At 33.3% G+C, this 23,412-nt stretch overlaps 1 protein-coding gene across 1 annotated transcript in view; it reads right to left on the bottom strand.

Moving 5' to 3' along the window:
- The window catches only part of LOC125074626 (adenylyl cyclase 78C), a 59,173-nt gene that overhangs the window by 26,795 nt on the left and 8,966 nt on the right, over positions 1-23,412 (bottom strand). Inside the window, exons 2-3 of the mRNA XM_047686001.1 lie at positions 21,285-21,336; positions 1,173-1,231 (exon numbers count right to left, since the gene is read on the bottom strand). Coding sequence (XP_047541957.1) covers positions 1,173-1,223 — 51 coding nt within the window. The 5' untranslated portion in view covers positions 1,224-1,231; positions 21,285-21,336. The remainder of the gene's footprint in view (positions 1-1,172; positions 1,232-21,284; positions 21,337-23,412) is intronic.

Raw genomic sequence — 23,412 nt, 5'->3', positions numbered from 1 at the left:
AATAGAAAACTGTGTTGAGATTCTTTAGTCGTCTTTAGTTTATTTCTTTGTTGCGACCAGTGCTTCTCAAATATATAACCTACGTAAGACGTGCCTTCAGCAGTTTGTTCATTTATGAAGTTAACAATTATGAATTAAAGAGTCACTATTCCTCATATTCCTGATCGTCATATATCGTTATCGTATTTCTACGCATTGCTTTATTATCACTATTACGAATTACAAGAATATTACATTAAACGTCACTACGTTTCAAGGAAAGACTTGATTCCGTAAAAGCCAGTTTAATGCTTGAGATTTGACGTTGTCCATTATATTGTACACGGTGTGTCGCGTGTTTCACTAAAGTTTTCGACGTTTTATTCTCAAATTTTCAATTATATCATTAAGCGTTAATTTAATCTTTGTTGAAAAATATTCAACTTTAAATCTGAATATAATTAATGTATAATTTTCCATTGCTGGGCAAACGCCTCCTCTTGTTAAGGAGGTTTGTAGCCTATTCTGCTTCTCTACTATTTTTCTACTGTTCTATCTTATAATAACAGTTGGTTAGTCATCGTTCAGATGATCAAATGAACTATCTGTTGGTAGTACCTTTCTCCTTAGAGACTACAACTGCAAAAAGTAATCTTTGTCTTTCTATACTTTTTACATCATTAATGGTTTAAAACCCGAATGATTTAAGATGTAATGTAATTGTGATTACACTGGCTCACTCAGCATTCACTTATATAGCTATAAAATGTTTTAAATAAGCTATGCAATTTGGTAGTATATACATATATATGTATAGTAATAATGAATACTAAGTTTTCTAATATGAAGTATTGCTATTTCGTGGAATAAATGACGAGTGGGTGGAACTTGATAGGCCTGCCACAGGTCTCCGTTCTCTTTTTTTCTTCAACATAAATATTGAAAAGTTTAAAAAAAAAAAACATAATTAAAATTATAATTTCAACCTAATATATACTATATACTTTAAATTATAAATTTATAAAATATACAAATTTAGCTAGATAAAAAGAGCTTAAATTAAATATATAAAAGTTTAGTCTAGCTTTATATTATATTAGTAAATATACTACGTTGATGTTCTACCCATACGAACAACTTAACGTAATTGGGAATAAGTTAACAAATTAACATAAGAAACTTGAAATACTTACTGCGTCTGTCGCGGAACATCTTGTACTAAAACTGACGTTGTTATCAGCCATCCTGGACCCTGTAACAATAATGAAAAGTAAAAAAGAGAAATTATTTAACTTATTATAAATATAGCACACTGTTACCTGAGTCTATTCGGTTATGTAAGCAAATTTCGACCTTGGTTTTAAAAACCAAAATTTATTGGTCCAAAAAGGTTGAGTTTTTATTAATATTTAACCGCTGTTTATCTATCGTGCATTGTAAAGCAATAAATCTGTTGGTCTTGTGTATATTATAGTATTTAAATGTGACATAATTTCATTGGAAACATACAGGTTTCCTCACTATGGTTTTCTTCACCATATAACACAATAGTGTATAACCGTTAATTCACTATCAACGCTTATGTACTATTGTGCTTATTTTAACAAAAGCAGATTGGGAAGTGGACCACTTGATATTTAGTGGTCACCAATTCCCACAGATATTGGCACCAACGTTGTTGACATCATTGGTGCTAATATCAATCCATAGAGGCTTGATCCTCCACCCAACCTTGGGAACTAAGGTGTTATAATCTTATACTGGCTCAGTCACTTAATATATGGGTTCTACATATTTATCCATCCATACAGCTTTATATAATACGGGGCATGCTAGACGCTGCGAGGATTTCATACAAATTAATCATGAATTTAACCTGTCGACAAAAACTGTCAAACCTTTTACGACAAAATAAACTTGGCAAGTTCATGATTGATGAAGTAAATGTCATCTGATTGATAAACTATTTTTTCTGTTATTAACCGACTTCAATGAAATGAAGAGATTATGGGAGACGCTGTTTATTTATTTATATATTATTATAGTAGGTATAGTTTATATAAAAGCAAATACAAAAAGCGTAGTAAGTAGTACTTGATATTTATCAATCGATTTATTTTTCTTTTGTTTGGTATAAATGAGTTTCATTGGTATAAATAAAAAATATGGAAAAAAGAGTAGAAAAAAATACAAATTTACATAATTTTTCCTCCAATTTTTAATAATAATAATTATTTTATATTTTTAATAATCAATATTTATTATAGTATTTAAAATGTATAGAATTCATTAAAAAAAATTGGCGGCTAGTTGAATACCGTTGTGAGAACGTGCTTAAGTTCAAAAAGTCGGCCTTTATATTATGCAAGTAGCGCGTTCAAGTAGACAACGACCGCTTTAAGTCATTTATCACTTGTATGAGCTGAGACGGAAGCAAAAATTATTTTATTTAAATGAAAGTATGCGTGATTAAATAAATATACCTAAACAATTTGTTAACAATCAAATTTGATATTCTTTTTCAAATATTTTTATACATTTCTAAAATATATCGATTTTAACTTACATAAAACTAACAGCATTATGTGCAAAGTGTACAAAATTCCAAATTTTTTTTTTTTCAATTATCTAATTGTAATTATATTTTATAATATAAGGAAATCTTACACAGTATAATACTGACAGCCAGGTGTCGTGTGTATACTACGCCAGAGTATATTAGGGCCATCGCAGCCCGTGGGAGTCGTAAAAGCCGACTAGGGGAATTGTTAAACGCATTCATCAGACGCGCATGTACGCGCTTCAACCTTCCGTATGATAAGAAGAAAAATCCTCTATAAAAACATTCTCAAGGTGGGTTAGGATTAAACAGACGACCGACCGTAAAAATCTGCCAAGCTAAGTTTTCTTTCAGTTTACTGACACGGTGGATTTTAAATATATGAATATACGGGTCGAGCTAAATAAAACCGCATAAAAACACTGAATCTAATTTTGAAAATTATTCGTTAAAATTAATCGTTTTTCCTTTTTATAATTGTATATCGGTTGAAAGTAATTTAGAATACATACAGTAGTGCAAATTAAACACACATATACACAAATACAAGTTACACACAGATAAATAATCCTAATACAGAAACGAGATCTCCTCAGAACGCAGGAGACTTACCGAAGGAGAATGCTCATTGATTGAATTTGATATTGGTTTTCTCGCGCTCGTAAATAATAATTATTTTATTTATATTTCTACACGAGTCGCTATCGTACTGCGTTTTGCACCTGACTTTTTATTTGATATAAAAATAATCCTACTATTGATTAAATTAAATTCAACTTAGTTGGGCCGAGATGGCCCAGTGGTTAGAACGCGTGCATCTTAACCGATGATTTCGGGTTCAAACCCAGGCAGGCACCACTGAAATTTCATGTGCTAAATTTGTGTTTATAATTCATCTCGTGCTCGGCGGTGAAGGAAAACATCGTGAGGAAACCTGCATGTGTCTAATTTCAACGAAATTCTGCCACATGTGTATTCCGCCAACCCGCATTGGAGCAGCGTGGTGGAATATGCTCCAAACCTTCTCCTCAAAGGGAGAGGAGGCCTTTATCCCAGCAGTGGGACGTGTACGGGCTACTAATGCTAAAAAAAAAAAAAAAAATTCAACTTAAAATTCAATCTTATTTAATATAATTAATGCGACCAAGTACGATAACCTCCAAATGAGGAGTTAATAAAGTACATAATTAAGGCCAATGCAATTAACACGCAATACACTCGCATGTAGATTTGTATCGTAGAAGTAACGTGATGCAATTGCATTGTTGACAAGCGTCAATACCTCGATGGGAGTGTGGGCGAAGCTGATGGGCGAACGTTTTATGTCGCGTCGACGTTACCGCAGTCATTGATCGATCGTTCGTCTTTCGTTATTTTTGCAAGACAAAGTATATGTTCATAATCTAATTCATTTGATTGGCATGTTTACACGAAAAACCTAGTAGTTACGTCAGGAATGACACGGGGTGAGATGGAGGGAGTCATCTCAACAGGGTGGGTCTAAAAGTCTGCTAAAGGAATTACAAGTTACAAATATCGGCTATGTAAGCGCCTGAACCAGCAGTAGCGGAGAAACAGCCAACCAGCAATTTTCTAAGAAAGTAAACAAGTGATTTTTTTTATAGTTACGTGTTTCCACGATCAAAATATCTTCTTACAGAATTTTTTTTTTAGTCAGTCTTAGTAATCCCGCACTAAACAGTCTCTTCATTATCTGAATCTACTCTTATGAAATCTAATAATATAATTAAGATTCGTACGTTCACAATCGCTAGACTAGACTTTTATCATATAAGTTAACTAAATTTAATATTTAAATCATCACATGACATCACATCAGCCCCCCATATTTGTCCACTGCTGGACATAGGCCTCTCCAAATGCACGCCACTGTGGTCTTTCATATTTAAATCATCGCCTCAATAATGTTATTAGTTTTTATAATACATAAAACAGTATTGCTCTTATATATCTTGTAAATTATGTTGAATGTATTTTATAAGAATCATTTATGTGGTGTAAGGTTGGTAAATCGTTTGGGTATCACCCACTCATCATATATTCTGCCAAAACCCAATTCTTATTGCTGTCAGTGACAGTGCCAGTGTAAGTACAGACAAGAAAGACATCACTAACATCTCAGTTCCCAAGGTTAGTGGCCCATTGTTAATATAAGACATACTTATTATTTCGCTAATGGTTGATAACCACTTACTACCAGGTGGTTCGCTTGCTAGTCGACCAAGCAATTTTCAACAGAAAAATAAAATAAAATAAGAGTGACATTAAAAGATTCCTGACAAACAAACTCATTTGAGTAAATTAGTAGACGAGGGGAGCCATTACGGCAGAGCCAGGCCGTTTGCGTTTGACATTCGTAATTTAGTTGAAACTAAATTGTACTTCGTATTCACTTCAGCTTTTAATAAAAGCTCTTGCGTACAGTTTTCTTTTTAATTACATTTTTCATGTCTTGTCATGAGGAAATAGAAGTCATTAAATAGATACACTTTGTAGGCGAAGATCATACGTAACTCATTGGAGATTTAAATGTAAAAAATATTAATTAAAAATGTATACAATGTAAATTCTATATAAATCATGGTCGCGTTGTATGGTGGCAAGAACGCTACCAGTATTTCCCCGTTGAATCACAATTCCAATTCTCTGGATAAACCCTGTGTCATCAGTGGAGGCTATATAATAACTACACTATTACTCCAAGTTTCAAGTGTCTCAACTGCAAGCGGAACAAAGTTATAATTTAGGTATAAGAGGAAAATATTTACGCCGTTTGTTCGCTTCAGCTTTTTCCGCGTCAGCTCCGGCCCTTAACATGATTCTAAACGTAATTGAAAAGTTAGTAAAGAGAAACTCTAATAACAATTGCAAACGTAAACATAAAACGTAACGTTCGTAATATTATATTAACAAATTCAGGAAGTGGAGGGATGATCGGAAGCTTGGCATATTTGCCAAAAGAATTTATGTATTGGCAACAATTGAATATTCGAAACGTAGTTCTATATTTATTACTGTCGAGGGCTGTGAAAATAAAATTATTGTATCTATTTTTATTGACTCCATTACCGCGCTATGTTTTATCGTAATACGTTGCGTCAGTTAACTGTTTTTATAGACGAAGAAAATAATAAATGTAAACAAGTTGATGTTATGTTGGCCTGTATTTTTATTCATATATGACTTCATAATTTATGTTATATATTCTGAAATCGGATAGTAAATTGCGAATTCAGTTGCTTTAACGAATTGTTTTAAGACCATGTTAATGTAAGTTTTCTGGTTTTGGAAATGTCATTTTCGATTTTTAGAAAAGCATATCAACGAAAATTATTTGATTTAATTAAATAACTCTTTTACTGGTAACTAAAAGGCGGCATACGCTATTCTTGCAGTATAATTTTGAGTAAAAAATCCCTCCCATTTGATTTAGCAAGGCGTACCATTTGATCATATTTATCGTAAAACCATAAACAATAATTTATTTTTATTGAAGAGTAGAGTAGTAGTAGAGTAATTTAATTTACAGGCGACGAGTAAATATAACGATGTTTCATGCGACATCGGTCCTATATTAGTTCAGTTTAGCGATAGTACATATAACAGTGTGCAGTAGTAAGCTTAGCTTTCGAATTATCAGGGAAGTCACGAAATAAGGTATTAATAATTATAATTGTATTAACATGCTTTGTCTTTTAATATATAACGTTTCCCTTTATAGTTAACATAAAATAGTACTTTGGTAATTATGGTTTTTGGAATAATAACAATGAATAGAAACCGCTTCTATTACTCTGTCCGTACGTCGTTACGATTAATTGCGCTTTGGGGAGTTATAAAGTCTGGTACTTGGAGTCGAGAGCCTTTTTAGTCGATTACCTCGGTTATAGGTTAATTTATTTTCGAAACCTTATTAGATTTTTGTCTACAGCTAACTCATATCCGAAATCCACCGTATTGTACGTTTGTATACATTATTGGGTTTTAATGTGATAATGCAAGCCCTGTTAGATCTTTGGCCAGTTTCTCTTTTTATATAATCTTGGATATACATCGATTATTGGATTTGGATATACACTCGAAAACTGATCGAGAAATGTCAAAAAGTGGTATGCGACATAATTTTAATGTTTTTTTTAAGGATTCATGTATCAAAATAACTTATCACCATAAGACAGTAATTCTTACAGAATATTTTTTTTTTTATATTATAGGAGGCTAACGAGCAGGAGGCTCACATGATGGAAAGTGATTACCACCGCCCATGGACATTTGCAACACCAGGGGGGGTTGCAGGTGCGTTGCCGGCCTTTGGAGTGTATCTTTGAATTTGACCGAGTAGTACTTAGAAGGTAGAGATATAGAGCCATGAACGTTTCTTTTGAAGTATTAAAGGTATGTCTGTATGATGATACAGACATACCTTTAATACTTCAAAAGAAACGTTACGTCCTGTAACGTAATCCTGTCATCACAGGATATTATCCGACACAATTGACAAGTATCATCTTAACTTTAGCTAATTTTTATAAAATATTCATAACTTATACAGCATGGTTAGCTTCCTCTGAATATATCGTATATCGTTTTAGTTTCTGAGATTGACGCTAATATTTAGTTGATTACACACCTTGGGAATGAGATCGCCTCCAGGCTGTTTCAAATATCGAAAATATGTTTATTGTTAATGTACAGTCAGAGGAAGAAAACTTTCGTCAGTTTTCAAATTCATTCCTTTATCAAGTCGTAGACTCTTAGTACCTTTTGAATCTAAAGCACTAAACAGAAAACTGCATATAAAATTAAACTAACATAGTATGATAACTGGGTTCAAAATAGTGTAACATCTTTGGACTACGTCTAGTGTCATATCAACATAAAAACTTTTTTATGGCCTAATTTGTCATTACAAAATTTAAATTAGACATGACATCTTCTACTGAATTGTCAAGGTGTGTTATTGTTATATATTTTCATGCAATATCTTGCAATCTTAGAATAAAAACGCTTGTAATATTATTCGGCCGTTATTTTAAATGATGGTTAATGTAATGACGTGTGATGAGTGGTTCCATCGGCTCCGGGAAGTGGTGGTGATTCCTTGGCCTGCAAAAGCGGCGGATATACACTATCGAAAATCTATGGGGTTTGATGGTGCAGCGGTGGATAATATCGATAGAACCAAAGCAACTGTCGTAGAACATTACCGAAGTGTCTGGAAGGACTTCAGAGGAATCGAAATATACTCTCACCTTGGTGGTTCAATGCGACAGCGACTACAAACTGTGATTGATACGAACGACGGATACACTCGTTTTTTAATAAAAAAAATAAGATTTGTTTAAATGAAAAATTTTTACTATAATTACTATTTATTTTTGCTATTTTATTTACTACTTCCGTCCTGTGGTTTTACCCGCGTTCCCGAGAGATTTTATGTTTTTCTGGAATAAAAAGTGTCCTATACATTATTCCAGTACATATTCTATCTGTGTGCCAATTTTATCCAAATCCGTTCAGTATTTTCAAGTGAAAGAGTTACAAACATACATCCTAGAGAAATCAGCCAGATCCATACACACAAACTTTCGCTTTCGTGTTTATAATATTAGTAGGAAGTAGGATTACTACTGTGCACTCTCTTTTATAAGAGACAAGACAATGTACTAATCTCCAATGTTACACGAGCATTCACGAAGGGCTATGAGGTTTAATGAAAAGTTATTTGTAATTATCATCCCGATTGACGGCGACCGACAGCCGACTGTAACAATTAGAGGCTTACTAGATGCGAGTATATATAGCTTTTAAACGCTATTTTATTTTTGCTAGATGCGACTTATTATGATATTGCGACGCAATATGTCATACTCAATCGGTAAAGCAGATTATCGCTCATACTGAGCACACGAAAAAAGATCTTAAGATGACGAACCTTTTCTAACCCAATACGTCATACTCTATCGGTAAAGCAGATTATCGCTCTTACTATGCACACGAAAATAGATCTTAAGGTGACGAACCTTTTCTTACCCTTGTACATGAAAACATGAAATCTATACTTGTGAAAATTAAATTAAAAAAATATATATATCTCTCTGAATTTCTTTCGCCGGTTCTTCTCAGGTCCGAGGTTTTAATTTCCGAAGCGGTGGTAGATTTTTGACTATCAATAAGAAGGTGTAATCACCACTATATTGAATAAAGATTTTTGACTATGACTTTGACTTTGATTACTAGATACAGAAGCCGTTGGAGACTTTAATTAATACTATAAAGTAATAATAAGAAATATATTGATATAAGTGTGACTTTATTGTTGATAACTATAAATCCGATTATGACATCGGGTGAGCCAGCTGCGCAGTAGTGTCTCGTAGCAATCAACCCAGGTGACCGACCATCCCTCGTTAGCATATTCATGATTGATTATAACTTTCCGCATACATTTGCCACAAACGAACTCAACTGTCAATGCGAGCTCATTAACGTCGCTTCAAGCGTCGAATACATTTTTTTTTCTTCATTTTCACACAAACTAAGTAAAACTTTATGTTAGGACAAAATTTAAATCTGGTACTTATATTTTATTAATTTCTGCTTACACTCAATTATAAATAATATAAGTACGTCAGTATTAAAAAAAATACTACATGATTTGTTAATTATTTAGTAGAGTTAAAACAGTTTAAGTAGAACTAAATATGGAAAATATTGTTATGAAATAAAATGTATTTAAGTTAAATATAATATTCAATTATTATTTAGAAGTTATCTACGCGAACTACAATTGGCATGTAATAGACATTCTTCTAAAGCTACCTCTCTCTCTCTTTCTCTCTCTCTCTCTTTCTAAAACTTTATATCGTTCTCTCATATTTGCAAAATGCACTGGCACATGGCGGTATGCGCTGCCCAGCCAATAAGATACGTTGCACAGCCACGATCCTCGCCCAATACCAAACGAGCATTAAATAGCTTCGGTTCAAAAATAGCGAGGCATAAACATTATAAAAACCACTTGGTATAAAGTAAGAACGGATTTTTAACATAACGAGGAACATTACGTCTATTTTACATACACTTAACAGACTTTTATTTGTTCAAAAGAATAGTGGGTATTACGTAACTTCGAGTGTATACGTCCGCTTACTCACAGCTTTTCTATAATGGCTATAAATATAAATGTAAGAACGGCTTTATTTCGATTTATTTTATTATTCTAAGCCTTGTAGCGTAATCTAGAGTGTACACAATATTGGCTATAGCCAGTAGTGATTGTTTTACAACTGTTTTTTATGTTTATAATTCATCTTCAGTTGAATAATCCATAGGATATTGTAATATTTATAAAGAGATAATACGCTGGGCCGTAAATTTTACTACTAGAATTTGCTTGTTATGAAAAGATTATTTCTTTATTATAACCTAATCCTAGTGATAGCTAAGACGAAATTGGAATCTTTATTGCCCATAAATTGTTAAATAGGCCCTAAGAATAGGGCATGCTGTAACCATAGCACTATTTTTTAGAGAAGTGAAGTTTATGGGCGTCGTAATTGTTGTAATTAAAGTTGATAATGTAAGTTTTTTACTTTTACCGATGTAGCATGTCTAATAAAAAAATCAACCACAAAATGTTATTTTTCGCCTCGCTGGTCTCATTCTTGTAATTCATAAGGCAGATCTCGACGACCATGGTTTAAATCATGGATCTGACACTATCAAGTTAGTGGCTTAGATTATATATCTAGATCGATAGGATAGGAAACTTTATTATCTTAGTGTGCATGACAACTAGGCTTGACACTCGCTAAACGTCGTATAAAACTAGTGTGGGCATACATTTTTTCGTCGTATTCTCAGCTTTGACATTCTATATAGACGTATAAATAAAATCAAAGGATTGGATTTGATGTTAGCAGAGTTTCATTCCGATGAGATTCTCAAATTTCACCTGAATACTTTCCGATCGTGTCGTCTTATGAGCGTGAGAAAACAGAAAATCAGCATGTGTTGATGTTGAACTTTTGTTTCTTTACATACATTTGCACTAAAATATGTCCCTTGCAGTTGACTAGTCAGGAGATAATTATTAACTCAAGGTTAGTTTTACCTCACACTAGGCTGTTAAGGTATTAGCCTTCAAGAAATGTGTGAGTCGAAAAGTTCTATGAACCTGATTTTAGGTTTCATGTGGTTCGCACTCGAGACGTGAATGGACATGAAAGAAGATATATTAATGCATAGTAATATAATACGATAGTACGGCTTTAAAAAAACTCCTTGTGCGTCACGATAACTTACATAAATAACAGATATTTTAGGACAGTAAGTCCAACCGCAACATGCAAAGCAACAGATTTTAGGTTAGATTTTTTTAATTTTAGATTTTATTTCGGCTTAGTGCTAAAGGGGAATAGCGATTTATGTTGTCGCTATTCAGAACGCTAGATCGCAACAACGTTAATCGGTTCTTTATTGTCACGTCCCGGCTCACTCGCTCCCAATTATTTGTCATATTAAGACTAAAGAGATCCACAATTATAACGCATTAGTGGAATAGTATTATGAAAATAATTGAAAAAACCAACCACGGTGAATTTTGAAATGTTTTATTAAAGGTGCCTATAATATCGCCTAATTAATTTATGATTTGGACGATTTTGCAAAAATCGTTCATATTTTCCAAAATTTTAGATTTAGGATTTTCCAGTCACCCTTTTGTTTCAACCAGTGGAAACCTGGATCAGAGAGACTATGGGAGTTCATATAACGCATCCGTGAATTCTTCCGTGCTGTGCTCCGTACATGGGTTGGCGGAGCTCTCCTAAGGGAGCTAAGGTGATCTCGTTTCTCCACTTTTTATTTCACTACCCTAGTACGTACGGCAGTGAGAAGCAATTCCGGCTCCCCTGTCCGTCCATCCTCCTCAGGGCTATCTCAAGTAAAACACGCGAGGCCACCACCTCAAACATCCACGGTCCCAAGATATCCTACAGCTACCACTACGATGAGCAGTAACCGTATAAGTTCGGGTTAGAAGTGTGAAATAATAAAATGGCCAAAAAAATTCTATGGCATTTATCTATTAATGCATTTTTAGAATTAAACATCAATGTCTTTAAACAGGAGTACACCAATAAGAAGTATTGACGTTTGGCGGACTAACTAGTGAGTGGTTGATACCAACCCATTTATTTGTTTTATTTACCGTGTGTGAGAGCAAAGAACCCTTCGCTACTCACCCGGGTACTTTTTATGGATAATAAAGCCATCATTATCTCTTTTGGTACACTCCGTTGACTTGTAAACATTGTTGCCAACCTTTAAGGATAGTAAAATGTTGATATATATTTTATAAAACACAATTTTATCACATGATGTTTTTTATTTACCTATTAAAATATTTAAAAAGGATGAGCCTTCTTTTGTATATTCCTCGACATCTTCGTCAATTTTTACCGAACAATGCAATTTATTTTATTAGGATATGTATAACCTTCAGCTCACAGCTGACGAATTTACATTTCTAAAAATAAAAGGAGAAAATTTTTTGTGGTATATTTATTTGTGTGTATATATAACATCGATATCTTCAACGATTGCAAGTTTTTTTTAGTACATAGATAAAGGTCAACATTTTCGGCTCCGGTAGTACGATCTCACACAAATTAATCACATTTGGTTTTTTTGCTCACGACCGTCGCTTAAACTCCACGAGTACAAATTACATGGCGATCTCGATCCATTTAATATAGGTAATGTATAACCATTATATGTTTTTTTTTCTGTACGGCAATCACGCGAACACTACTGAACTTATCCGTAAGGGATTATGACCAATTTACGCAGTACTGTCCGTAGATGGTTATAGGGTATTCATTTTTTAAAATCCCCTTTCTATTTAACGCTCAACGAGGTTAATAATGACTAATATGCAATATGCGTATAATTCTTTTGGTTTTTTTAAGTAGTTCGAGAATACTTTGGTAACAAGTCTTTTGTCTATTCTCTATTTTGTTTTTTTTTTTTCATCACGTATAATATTCAATTTATAACCACGTAATATCGTATGTAACATGATTATTTTTTCAGCCTTTTTGAATAATAATCTTTAAAAAATTTGAACAAAACATTTTTAGACCTGGCGTGGTGGCAAGGTGGCGTGCATTAGGAGAGGCCTATGTCCAGCAGTGGACGAATGTGGGCTGATGTGTGTGTGTGTGTGTGTGTGTGTGTGTGTGTGTGTGTTTTAAGAACTTATAGAAGATTTCTTCCCGCAAAAATATACATTAAAATTGAAATATCAAATCTTTGTAGTTGATATTTACTAAATACAGTTTGGATCAATACGAATAAGCTGTGAAAACTGAAAATCGTCAAATACTTCGAGCGACTCAGTCGAAAACTATAATACATTTTAAAGGCGACTTGTTTCGACGATGATACACCATTATTTAAAACTATAATTACATCCAAACCACATAATATATAATACTTATATTATAAAAAATTAAATGCTTAAGAAACATGTTCGCAAGAGTGAATCGGCTTCTTTGATATAAGTTCCGGGCCCTTAGCAACACTTTGATCGTAATATACCTTTCCACAAACCTGATTTTTATAAATATCCTCACTCGTAACTCGGGACTCTTGTATCTGGTATATTAGGACCAGTGAAGCAAGTATACAACACATAACTTTTATGTATTAAATAAAAGTTAATTTCAAGTCGTAATAACGATGTTTAATATATAAATTAACATAAAAAAACGTATGTGATTATGAAATGCGCCTAGATATCCCTGCAAGACATTTCGCCTCGAGCTTAGGGACCCTTGGCTCATAGTGTAAACACGCCACACCATCTAGGCAATGTTTTCTGAGTCTCTACAATATTTCATTCAAATTTTCAATTAACTTTGGACGCGTCATTTCTCCAAGCAAAGTGATTTCAGCGTCACACTTTAGATGTATACATAATTAATTAAACGGAATTATTAATTATTTCGTTTTAAGACGATATTTCTTATTAAGAAATAACTCCAGACTGGTTAACTAATATTGGTTAATTAATATTATGTTTCATAAAAAAATCGGTAACATGCATAAACGTCGTAATTGAAACATTTATGGAACTCGTTAGTCTTTAGTATTAAATATATTTAGATCTTTAGTATGAGATTGGGACCAATTCATTATAACTTAGTTCAGTTTTTACTTCATTCTTTAATTATTTTGACTACATTAATGTTACTATCCTATTTTATCCTATTTGGTTTTATAAATAGAGTTAAAAGTAGTAATAAAATACACAATAAAGCGGTTTCTTTGCTAAGTAGAAATCGCATCCATAAATTATTATACATAAATAAAAAAAAAAAATAATAATTGAGGGTTGCGTAATATAAACAGTGACGACATTTGAAAAATACTAAATTGTGTTCATACTAAATGTCACCCGCCACTTCGCTCGCGTTCAAGTTTGCTTCATACAAAATGTCATCAAAATCGGTTCAGCGGTTTGCCGTGAAAGAGCAGCCGACAGGCGGAGATAATTTGTATGTAGAATTAAAATTATTATAATCCACTGCTTTTAAGCAAAGTGGATTCTTTGAGAAGTCGAACTTTAAATTAAAGACTTTGACTAACATAGACTTTAACTATGGACTCACTGAAAAATTCAACTATAAACTTCTAAGATTCGATTTCATGAAACTTATACTTCGCAACACTTTGTGATAGCTTATGGTTCATTTCTTTGAAGAGTTTCATAGACTTGCTCATTTTTCAGATAAATTATTAAAGAAAAACGTTCAAACGCAAAATACGAGCTAAGACGTTGACATTTCAAAGCGAAAGATACAGTATCATATTATAATAGACATAAATGGCGTATATTTTTTGTTAGATTTATAAAAGAGCGTGCAGCTGAATCCACAAAGTGTCTAAAAAAACCTTTTTTTTTCATTATACTTAAACATTTTTTTTAACGTAACATAAAAATGTTGCACTGAAATTCTACTTCGGAGTTTTATTCTTGCAGAGACCTTTCTTTCACATCAAAAATTAACTTATCATTTCAAATTAAATTAGTAAACCACATTTTCCAAAAGTACCATTTTGGCACTTTAGGTCCTTTCCTTTTAGATTTGTATTTATTTTTTTTTGATATTCAGTAACTTAATGTAACACAATGTCCAGCTGCTGTACAAAGGCCTGAAATTTATATTAAAGAAATCCCTGAAATTACTACAGTAAAAACCACAGGCAGCAGGATGCCCTGGGCGAGCTGAGGTATGTAGGATTTTGGGACTAAAAACATTGCGATGTTCATTTTTGGCACGGATCGAAGAGGCGATTATAACGCATCCAACTGCGCCACTGCGGGAGGGGTCCCGTGCTGAGCTACGCTAATGGCTCGGTGGAACTCCTCAGGGGCCCACAGTGATCTCGCCCCTACACTCCTTGCTAGTCCGTACGGTAGCGCAAGGCTATGCTGTTCTCCTCATGGCTGTCTTAAATAGAAGATATAAGGACTCCAAGTCACGTATCCTCGCCCCAAGGATTACGCCCTATTTTTAAAACACCAGAGGTCGAGATTCAAGCCTTAAAAATGATCGTTCTATAAATGAGAAGACGGTTTTCTAATGCCTACCTAGAACACTACAAAACTAATATGCATAAAAACTTACACCAAAAAAATGCAACGCATTTTATGCCGCATTAACCCGTTTTAATTTTACTTTAAGCTGTGCCTGTGACAGGCGTCAATTTCATGTTCTTATAAATAAATGAAGAGGGAAATTTAAAATGTCAAGTTTTGATAAATTTAGTCCACAAAATTTTATCTTATTTACGTTATCCATTCCATTAGAATTTTATCCGATCCCTCTGGTTTCGTCACGAGGTTTTCACCGTGAAGGATAACTCGAAGATGTTTGTTCGAATTTGAATTTTATTTAAAATCAACATGTCCTATCTACTGCACCATCTTTATTTCTCAGGGTACACGAGCGTCGTTCAATTCATTTACTAGTATAATCTAACATACACGTTCTGTGACATATTTACTAAAGAATTAACACAACTTAACTTTTACAATTTAAAAAACCTCAATCGATACTCTATTTAGAAAAATAGATTTAAAGTAGATATGTTATTAACGAAATTGAATAATGTGATATGATCAAATCATATGGGTGTGAAAGTATTGCTTTTCTTGCTTCACTATAATGTTCCGCGCGCTCTAACTAAACAAAACGTGTTTAATGTAAGTGAGGTTTTTATATAAGTTTACCGATAATTCCGATACTGTTTTTAATGTAGCTGTAATGGTAGGTGGTAGGTAAACAGGCTATAATTACACTGGCACACTCACTCTTCAAACTAGTTATTGTTGTTTGGTGGTAGAACATCAGATGAGCTGGTACTTACCCAGACGGGCTTGCTCAAAGACCTCCCACCACCAAACACTATTTGTGAGATGGATGATTTAAAATCTATTCAATTGAAGAAGGCATTCAGGGTCATATATTAATCGTATTTGTATATAAATCGAAAAAAAAAAACATATTTAATATTAGTATATATTTCTCCGGTATTTCTTTATAACGGAACAATATAAATAATTTATACCGGCTTTCGGTATATTCATAGAAAAATATCACGTTCACCGAAACGCTTGTTTGATTTTATTATGATAATATTTTAAAGATTGATAGATTAATGATTGCTTTTTAAATTACTACACTTTTTGAGTGAGTACACTTGGATATTAATATGAAATACTAAGGAAATGCATCTTTGTAGAGTTTTATAAGTACTAGAAAATTAAATTATTTTAACTTGAACCGAGACAGTAAATTTATTGTTGTACATGTTTTTAAAAGATTAAAAAAATAAACGGAGACGCGACGATTGTAACGATATTGAAGTTGCAATATAACTATATATGTATAAAACAATTCAATTGAAAACTCAAACAAAATAAGTAGGTATTACAGTCTGGATCGTAAAATGCATAGTGAGGGAGCAAAACGACTACATTCATTTAATACGTCTGTCGCGATAATAAATTGCTGGATCGTTTATGATGTTTAACGTTCGCGTCTATAAACTAAACACGCCCAATAAGAGTTCACCTGGCACCCTTAAAATTAAATAATAGCCGTTCATTCTCATTATCCTTTGCGAATTAATTTATAACCTAATAATTATTTATATTGAGTAATCAAACTAATCTTGAACGCATTAAATGATGGAAAGCTATCAGCATTTACTCATTTTGTTGTTTTTTTTCATACTTTTTTCCGTCATGTTCACTTATAGGCCAAGGTGTTAAATTATATTTACTGTTAAATGTTTCCGAATTACAATTATGCTACTGGAATCTTATCTTATGGAATAAGTCTATTGGACCTCAACAATTAGGAAATTAAATTAACGAAGAATTGGGACAACATATCCTGTAGGTACGCATGGAGTAAATTATGTAATTCCTTGTAAGCCTGAGGTCATCATTTATGTTATATTTTTTTTTGTTGTATATAAAACTTTAAAAAAATAACAAGAGTTAAACAAGTAACCCACCCTAACATTCCTTTGATTAATAAAGGATTTTAAAACTTCGGTTTATAGGCGAACAAATAATTTCAAATGCACTAAGAAAAACTTGTCTTTTCATACACATATATTGTCTTATCTTTTATTTAGGATAAAGAAAAGCTAAATTATATTGAATTTATAAGTAAAACGAATTAAAGACGACATTGGCACCCCGTAGCGTTAATCGTCGTATGGTCGCCGACCGCCCGTCGCCCTCTTCACTAATTGTTACTCCATTATACATTGATAATATTTATATAATATTAATTAGACGTGCAAGCGAATTGACGCGTGTATAGAGATAGGTTTTACTCAAAAACAAACATTATTAATAAGACAGTAAGGCCGCGTGCCAGATGGATGTTCCCATCGCAACGTTTCAGAGACCATCTGAATTTATAATCAGAAACATCTACTGGAGCGCCTTGAAGGTTAATCCGAATCGTATACCGTGACGGCAAGCGGCATGACGCTCAACCTCAAACTCAAATTCCTTTATTCAATATAGAAGCATTACACTTCACGGGTTCGGAAAAGAAATTACCCTAACCTGAGAAGAACCGGCGAAATAAACTCAGCGACTTTTATTGTCAATTCTATCATTTACAAATAATACGATATGAAAAGGAATAGCGACGAACTTTTCATTACCAAGCACACCTTGGGAATAAAATCAATCATAAATTCACTAATTGTATAATAACCTTTCGCACACAAGCGTTCTTTAACTTTTTTTTAATTTGGCAACAGAGTCATTTTGTACCGTATACATTGCCCCACAAAAGACTCTCTTACGCCGTCATGTCTCCTCTTCGTCGCCGCTCCCCTCCCTTGTCTTTGCTAGTATACTAATGTACTTCATTGCTCTATATATATGTGGGATTATTGTGAGTGAAACGTTTTTAAAAGAGTCACATTTCTTCAATAACTTCCAAATCCAAATTAACACGTCTTACTTTGGGTAAACCTTCTCTCGACAGCTGTCTGATGTCATCATATTTATAAAAAATAAATCCTCTAGTAAGGAGGTGTAACATTAAAATGATTAACCTAAATATATTATAATACCACATATATTTATTAATTTTATTTGTACTCCATATTTTTTTCATTGATTTTCTTTTAATTTGTTTATAAATTCGTTCGCGGCGATGTAAAACGACTGCGAATCTCCTACATATTTAACAAAATTATTTGATACAAATTTTCATTCTATATTTAAATCTCATATTTTTAAAAATATTTATAAAATTAACTTTAATTGCTATAATTTGAAATGACGAACTTGCATGGTAATTATTAACATTATGGGTTTAATTTTTGAAAAACCTTTCTAGGTGCTCATCTACATTAAAAAATAGATATAAGTAAAAATAAATATACGTCAGTCACTGACTGTTCTATGTGAGTTTTATTGAATACATTTTTTATCTGTTTCGGTAAGTTATGGTTTCCACCAAAATGGAGTGGATGCGATAAAATGAATACTACAATGAAATTATTAACTTAAGTCTGTTCCATTGTATGTGTTCTATTGATTTTGAAAGTATTAATACATAAATAATAAATTGAGCGATATTATAGAAGGACCGCACATAACTTTGTGTGCATTGCATTTAAGTACTGGGCTCCCTTGTCATTAAGTATCATTAAATAACAATACATTCATATCTACTACTCGTATTTTCCTAGAAATATTTTTCATTTCTTTAATAAATACCAATAAAATTAAAAAACCACCTATCAAAATGATTTTTTTTTTTAAATATAGATTCGGTTTTAAAATAGACCTATTCACGTTGACAAAAATACATTATTTTCTTATTTCAAAGTATTATAGTAAGAGTATTATTAATCAATACGAAGAAATATATTAATTGAAGATTAAAATGTATGTTGTGTTTTTTTTAAATTACTTTAAAGACTTCTATCATTAGGCAGATATTATTTTTTACAAGATAATCTGGTATAAAATTTAGTAACTTTAAGTAATAACATTATCGTGACTTCATTTTTGAATTAAAGTTTAATTAATGATAAATACAAGCACCTAAGATTACGTATTAAGAATATTTTTGTAAAGTAAAATACAAATGTTTTTGTACACGACTGCCCAAAATAATAGTGAAGCAGTATAATGTTTAAGGTTAATTTATCTTTAAAATTCAATACATCATCCCGAATGACCATATCTATAAATTAAAAAAGCGTTAACACATTTTTGCCTATATTTTTGTTTAATATTGATGCAGTCGTGTTGTCTACTTCTGAAATGACGTTTATTTATTCAAAATCTATTGTATAGAAGAAACTATTTTATAGGAGTTATGTCCATAGTTTCAATACCAGGAACAAGCATAAGCCGCTTACGCCTGTTACCCGACTACAGAGGGTTATTAATTATATGGAAAAGCCATAAGCGTATTGTCATTGTCATGCAATCTATTGGATTTTTTAAAAATGTTTCAGTAAAAGAGTATTAAAAAAGTAATAAGTTTTTATATAAAGGGCTTCCAGGTCGTTTCAAAAACAAATTTAAATATCTACATAGTAGTCAAACATTTTTCACACACAAATCGCTCTGAGTTTCTTTCACAAAGTCAAGTCAAAGTCAAAAATCTACCACCGGTTCGGAAATTAATACCTCGGACCTGAGAAGAACTGGCGAAAGATACTCAGCCGGTTTTTTCTTCATTTCATTTTAACAACTGTTGATTTAATGTACAATAACAATAAATATATTTTCGTTATTTGAAACAGTCTCGAGAAGATCAACTCATTCCCAAGTCATTAGTATTGTATCCTTAAGCACACAATTGCTCTTTAACGATTCTTTTCAATTTTATAATTGAATATTTTTTAACGTTTTCTTTTATCCTTTTTTTAAAAACGTATACATTGCCCCACAAAAGAGTTACTAACCCTGTGTAATCGAGTAATTGGAGTAACAAGTTTATTCTTATTTCTAGTATTAATAGTATGTACGTCACAATGTCTGGAAAAAACTTTTATGTTTTTGCGTACATACATAACATTATCAAGAACAAATTTAGAAGCGACCGTCATTATTTTAATTTCTTTGAATTTACATCTTAATGAATCTTTTGGGCCCAGGATATATTTTACGATGAGCCCTCTTCTGCAGTACAAAAATTGCTGTATTACCCCAGAGTAAAAAGCCATAAGATACTATACTGTGGAAGACTACCTGACTTAAATATTGGGATTACTCTACTATGTTTCACGAGGTCAGGAAACACGCCACTAAGAACACAATTATTGAATATAGTGACAAGGTGAGGTTCGATCATATTGACGACCTCCGTGGTCGAGTTGTATGTACACCGGTTTTCATGGGTACGCCACTCCGAGGTCCCGGGTTCGATTCCCGGCCGAGTCAATGTAGTTAGTTTTCTATGTTGTCTTGGGTCTGGGTGTATGTGGTACCGTCGTTACTTCTGATTTTCCATAACACAAGTGCTTTAGCTACTTACATTGGATCAGAGTAATGTATGTGATGTTGTCCAATATTAAATTAAATATTAAAATTAAGATCACATAAATTATCGAATTGACTACCTTAACAGAAATCCCCACAGATCGACCGTTTTCTTGGTATCTAGTGATTTGAAGGAACTTATTATATCTTTTACACGCACTGTATTAAATTTAAGCATATATTACATTCTGCAACATTGATTTTTAACAATGATTCAGCAACGGTAGGAGAGGAATTTAGTGAATTAGTAATCGAAATTGGAATGTCACCAAAGAAATTTTCAAAAACAGTTGCAACATCCCGATCTGAGGAAATTAAATTATTATCAATAGATAAGCTAAAGTCGAAGATGTTATTTTTGCCTCTTCCAGTTTCGCAATAAAAAATGAGACAAACATCTGAGATGTATCTTTCCAGACAGTTAGTAGATTTATGATTATGACATCCAATACGTATGTTTTGTTTGTGTATTGAACAAAGATTTTGATTTAGACTTGACAATTAAAATCAAGTTAGTGGAAATTAAACACAAGATAACACCTAAAGGTGTTCCTACATCAAGAGTCAACGACTTACAATTTACAAAGAGTTAGTATCAATTATTAATTACATTACCTTAGCTAAATAATTTCCTTTGATGTAGTACACTCATTGCTCTAACCGATAGCTCATTATGAATTAACATTAAATTATATAAAAGTACCGAACAATATGTATAGCCGAATATATAGCCAAAATGGCCCAGTGGTTAGAACGCGTGCATCTTAACCGATGATTTCGGGTTCAAACCCAGGCAGGCACCACTGAATTTTCATGTGCTTAATTTGTGTTTATAATTCATCTCGTACTCGGCGGTGAAGGAAAACCTCGTGAGGAAAACTGCATGTGTCTAATTTCAACGAAATTCTGCCACATTTGTATTCCGCCAACCCGCATTGGAGCAGCGTGATGGAATATGCTCCAAACCTTCTCCTCAAAGGGAGAGGAGGCCTTTATCCCAGCAGTGGGAAAATTTACAGGCTGCTAATGCTAATGAACAATATATATATATACTGACAATATATATATATATCGGAGCGTGGTTACTTTAGTTGTTAATTTGGATAATTAATGAATCGAGTAGTTGGCAATAATGTTTGATGGCTGATTTACTTATAAGAGCGGGTCACCCCGAATGGAGTGGTAAGCGTCATGGCAACGCGAGTCGTTATGTTTTGACAAGCTTCTCGAATGCGATGGTTGCTTGCAAACCCATTTGCTCTTAATCGAGATGAATTATTGTAATCCTTTGATATTATTGTGGTGTACGATTATTGAATCAATGAATACAGTGATTAGACGATATTAAATACGTTTTATTTTGTGAATATCTCCATTGAACGCCCACATAGTCTTACAAATGTCGGATCAATCCCCGAACCCAACTGTTCGGCATCCTGCTTCTCCGACATCAGAAGTGGGATCAGAACACATATCAGACCACGCAGGCTCACTCAGCAAGTTAACAACGCCAAAGCTCAAGCAAGCAAGAAATACAATGGACGTCTCGAAGAAAACATCCCCGCTGGCGTGTTTTTCCTGCGGCGAGCGAAGCCACATATCGACGCGTTGTGCGAAGAAGGGAAAACAAAACAAGCGAGCCGGTTATGAAATGTCGAGTGGATATCTGCACCATGAAGCCAGCTCTATGTCTATTTTCTATTAAAAACGGTGGGCAGTTTTCATTTTGTTTTGATTTCGGTGTTAACAAATTACTTGGTAAGAGAAAGCGTAGCATAGTGACCCTACTAGAGATTGACTTGGTGACAAAGTTGGCCTTGGTGGCAAATGATGGCCTTGGTGGCAAGTGATTGGCTTGGTGACAAAATTGGCCTTGGTGGCAAATGACAGCCTTGGTGGCAAATGACAGCCTTGGTGGCAAGAGATTGACTTAGTGGCGTAAATAGACCTTGGTGGTCTTGCTGGTCGCTTACCTTGTAAAGTTATGCTGCTAGATAATATTAAGCTATTGATATAGCATGGAAGGTTATAATATTCATCGTGTGGTGGTCAGAATGGCCAAGCGTGTTATGATGTATACATTTGTTGTTTCATTGTTTACAGACGAGGAGGTTTACAGCAACGAGACACACGAGGACGTGTGATAGTTCAGGATGGCCGTATCGGAGCGTGGTTACTTTAGTTGTTAATTTGGATAATTAATGAATCGAGTAGTTGGCAATAATGTTTGATGGCTGATTTACTTATAAGAGCGGGTCACCCCGAATGGAGTGGTAAGCGTCATGGCAACGCGAGTCGTTATGTTTTGACAAGCTTCTCGAATGCGATGGTTGCTTGCAAACCCATTTGCTCTTAATCGAGATGAATTATTGTAATCCTTTGATATTATTGTGGTGTACGATTATTGAATCAATGAATACAGTGATTAGACGATATTAAATACGTTTTATTTTGTGAATATCTCCATTGAACGCCCACATAGTCTTACAAATGTCGGATCAATCCCCGAACCCAACTGTTCGGCATCCTGCTTCTCCGACATATATATATTGTCAGTATTATATTCGCTATGTAGTCTTAATGATAATACTTTTTTTAATTTAAATACACAATTCAACGATTTCTTCTTGAGCTTTTGGTAACAAGATTTTCATGGTTTTCTTTAATGTAAAATTAGGCAGACTGGCAATTGGGCCATCTGATGTGGTCGCCCACCGCCCATAGACAATGGCGTCATTAGAAA

This window comes from Vanessa atalanta, chromosome 2 (genome assembly GCF_905147765.1).
Source record: "Vanessa atalanta chromosome 2, ilVanAtal1.2, whole genome shotgun sequence".
Taxonomy (NCBI): Eukaryota; Metazoa; Arthropoda; class Insecta; order Lepidoptera; family Nymphalidae; genus Vanessa; species Vanessa atalanta.
The sequence above is the reverse complement of the archived record's forward strand: the minus strand, read 5'-3'. Positions and strand labels throughout refer to the sequence as shown.